The sequence below is a fragment of the Triticum urartu genome, chromosome 7A, assembly GCF_056163025.1.
Source record: "Triticum urartu cultivar PI428250 chromosome 7A, HENAU_Tu73, whole genome shotgun sequence".
Classification (NCBI taxonomy): Eukaryota; Viridiplantae; Streptophyta; class Magnoliopsida; order Poales; family Poaceae; genus Triticum; species Triticum urartu.
The window spans coordinates 277129571-277132478 of NC_141879.1; the positions used below are offsets into that span (position 1 = coordinate 277129571).

General features: G+C 51.9%; 1 protein-coding gene across 1 annotated transcript; it reads left to right on the forward strand.

Moving 5' to 3' along the window:
• Positions 1–849: 849 nt before the first annotated feature.
• LOC125518740 (uncharacterized) lies at positions 850–2252 on the forward strand. Its single transcript, XM_087536749.1, has one exon. It carries the CDS (start codon positions 1523–1525, stop codon positions 1841–1843), a length of 321 nt encoding a protein of 106 aa, XP_087392875.1. The 5' UTR covers positions 850–1522; the 3' UTR covers positions 1844–2252.
• Positions 2253–2908: the final 656 nt, after the last annotated feature.

Consider the following 2908-nt stretch of genomic DNA (forward strand, 5'->3'; position numbering starts at 1 on the left):
TGTCCATCCTTTGGGGGTGAGCCTTGGATTTAGAACATTAAATAAGAGAAGTGGTTTACTTATTCAGAGTTAACAAAATCACAAAATAGTATATCTAAATTAATTATTTAATTAATGCAATATGATGTTGATGCTATGATTATGTGATGCATATGATGCACAAATAATATAATGTGCAAATATATCTAGTGTTTTATTCTTGGGTTGTTACCCCCACCCTCGAACATGAACTCGTCGATACCACCCAACACCCCAAATCCTGCCCCAGCCCTCGTCAACATCTCCAAAATATACTGTCATGTCTACCTCTCTCGCATGCAAATGGAAAATAGCAGATCCAACATACCGCGGGGATGTAGCTGTGGATTTTGAGAAGCTTACGTGTTGTTTTGCAACCTCCATTCCATGGTTTTGCATGCCGAGTACCGACTTGTGATCGCGTGCGCCAAATATGCTTACCCCCATGCTTCTCCTCCGCTCTGGCCTCTTGCGGATGGCGCACATACCCAACTTCTCCCTCCGCTCCTCCGTCGCTCTAGCCCATGGGAGGATGGCTCACTAGCCCCGTCTTCAGCCTTACTCCTCAGCTTAGAGCGCGCGGCACGGTTAACCGTCACGCCTCCTGAAAATCATCACCCCCCACCCCTGTGTGCGTGGACGGGGTGGAGTGAGATGCTGCTCTGACATGATTTCATATCAAACGGTTGTGATTATTGATGTACGCCGGGAAGTGCCAATTAGTGCACCTGCACTAATTAGCATTTTGGAAAGAAAAAAATACTTTTGTTCGCTCAGAGAAACAAATAACTCCGAGAAACTCGACCCTGCCTTAACCATAGCCTGTACAGATCGCAACGCCAACCGCCGACCCGAGAGGCCGATCTCCGCCTCCCCCTAAACCGAAAGAAAAACAATGTCCGCCATGCCGCGCCTGAAGACGCAGACGAAGCCCGGCGTCCCTTCGGTAGCTGGCTGCGGCGCGGCCGCCTCCCGCGGCCGACGTCGCCACCGATCTCCTAGTCCCCCTCTCCATCGCCACAACGAAGCTGATGGCGCAGACCATGGGGTATCAAATTTAAGCGAATCGGAGGGTTCCATGACCGACAGCAGGCACCGACGCCGCCGTAAGGGTCGTGGACGCAGCAGAAGTGGCAAGAGAAGCCGCTGCCGTCGCGGTCGATCGCGTGGCAGCAGTAGCGATAGCGATGTTGACTCGGAGACCTCCTGCGAGAGCAGGAAGAGATCAAGGAGAAGCAGTCACAATCGCTCGAGTGGGAAGAAAAGCAAGGGATCCGATTTCTGCGGCTCCGGTAAACACGATCGCGCCGCCAAGGGCAATGTCAAGGCCGGCGATGAGAAGAAGGACGCGATCGAGTTTAAGAATATGTCCGCGTCGACGAAGCAGTAGCCGGCTCCGGACGACGGCCCGGGGCCGCTGGTCGGGCCACTGCCGCTGCCGCTGCCCCACGTCGATGTCCAGGTCAAGTACGGCGGCGCGCTCCGGCCGGGGGAGGGCGACGCCATGGCGCAGTTCGTGCAGCAGGGGAAGCGGATCCCGCGGCGCGGCGAGGTGGGCCTGTCCGCCGAGGAGATCCAGAGGTTCGAGGAGGCCGGGTACGTGATGAGCGGGAGCAGGCACTCGAGGATCACCGCCGTGCGCCTCCGGAAGGAGAACCAGGTGTACAGCGCCGAGGAGAAGCGCGCGCTCGCGACCTTCAACTACGAGCAGAGGGCGATGCGGGAGAGCAAGGTCAGGGACGATCTCAGGCGCCTCGTGGACAGGACGCTCGGCAAACTCGCCGAGACAGAGCATGACCCGTTCGCCATGCCTCCTTCACGTTAGGTAGCGATCGAGTAGCAACAATTTGATTGACTTCAATCAATCAAATTCAAAAATAATGACAGTTTGATTGGCTTCGCTGCACATCTTGCCCTCAAACGTAGTATCTGTAAAGTCTGCATTATGTCATCCATACTTTCAGTGTCTGCATAAATCATCGTCAGGTATTGAGCATCTTAACTGTCCCTGTTTCATTGTTTGGTACATATAGCCTCACGTTCGTTGGTTGGTGAATTAGTAGCATTTTGTGCTTGGCCTTCAGTACATGCAACATTCAGGTCAGAATCAGCACGTGATGTTTCTAGACCTACGTATTGAAGCATTACTGCACAAATGCTTCTTTACATTCATCACTCGATTCCTGTCAAAAGTTATCAGTCCAGCCGTCCAGGAGATATGAGATTTGTCAAAAGTTACCCATGGTTGTACTGAAGAAAGCTACGAAAGGATCGGAAATATGTTGGCTCTTGCTTTATTATGACAAGTTCTCTGTGAGTCTTTTGTTTCTGACAGATGTTTGTATTTGGGCTTCTATTAGCTTCCAGCTGGATGGCCCAGCGTACATGAACTTTATGCCGCATCTAGCTGCATGTCTTCTAGTTCTAGCTGGGCTACACGGTGTACAAAATTCGTGTCAAATGCATGCCTGAAATCGTAAATTTCAAACGATCGCTTCTTCATCTTAGAAGAGGACGGTTGCTATCATATCCTTCAAAGGTTAACTAACGGTGATATCGCTCAATCGATGGACGACAAGTCTGTTCAACCCCGCCAACTGCATGTATACATCACAGTCGTCCATCTCAGTGAGTCACGACCGATGTTGGACACCTCAGTAGCACAAACCATGACTCCGAGGCAGTCCCTATTACCCTCCCCAGCCAGTGAACGACGGGGCTCTGTCAGATTTGGGGAAGGTGTTGGTGATGACAGACATTGCACCTGCGGAGGCACACACACTTATCAATGGGCTAGCACTCAGAGCATCTACAGCCGGACTTAAACGAATCTAACCCCCTAAACGCTCGCGGGCCTGCCCGGTTAGTGACTGGAATGTTCATTTTAAGC

Bases quoted from the DNA above. Each gene is read 5' to 3' on its own strand.
- LOC125518740 (XM_087536749.1), top strand. From the start codon at position 1,523: ATGGCGCAGTTCGTGCAGCAGGGGAAGCGGATCCCGCGGCGCGGCGAG.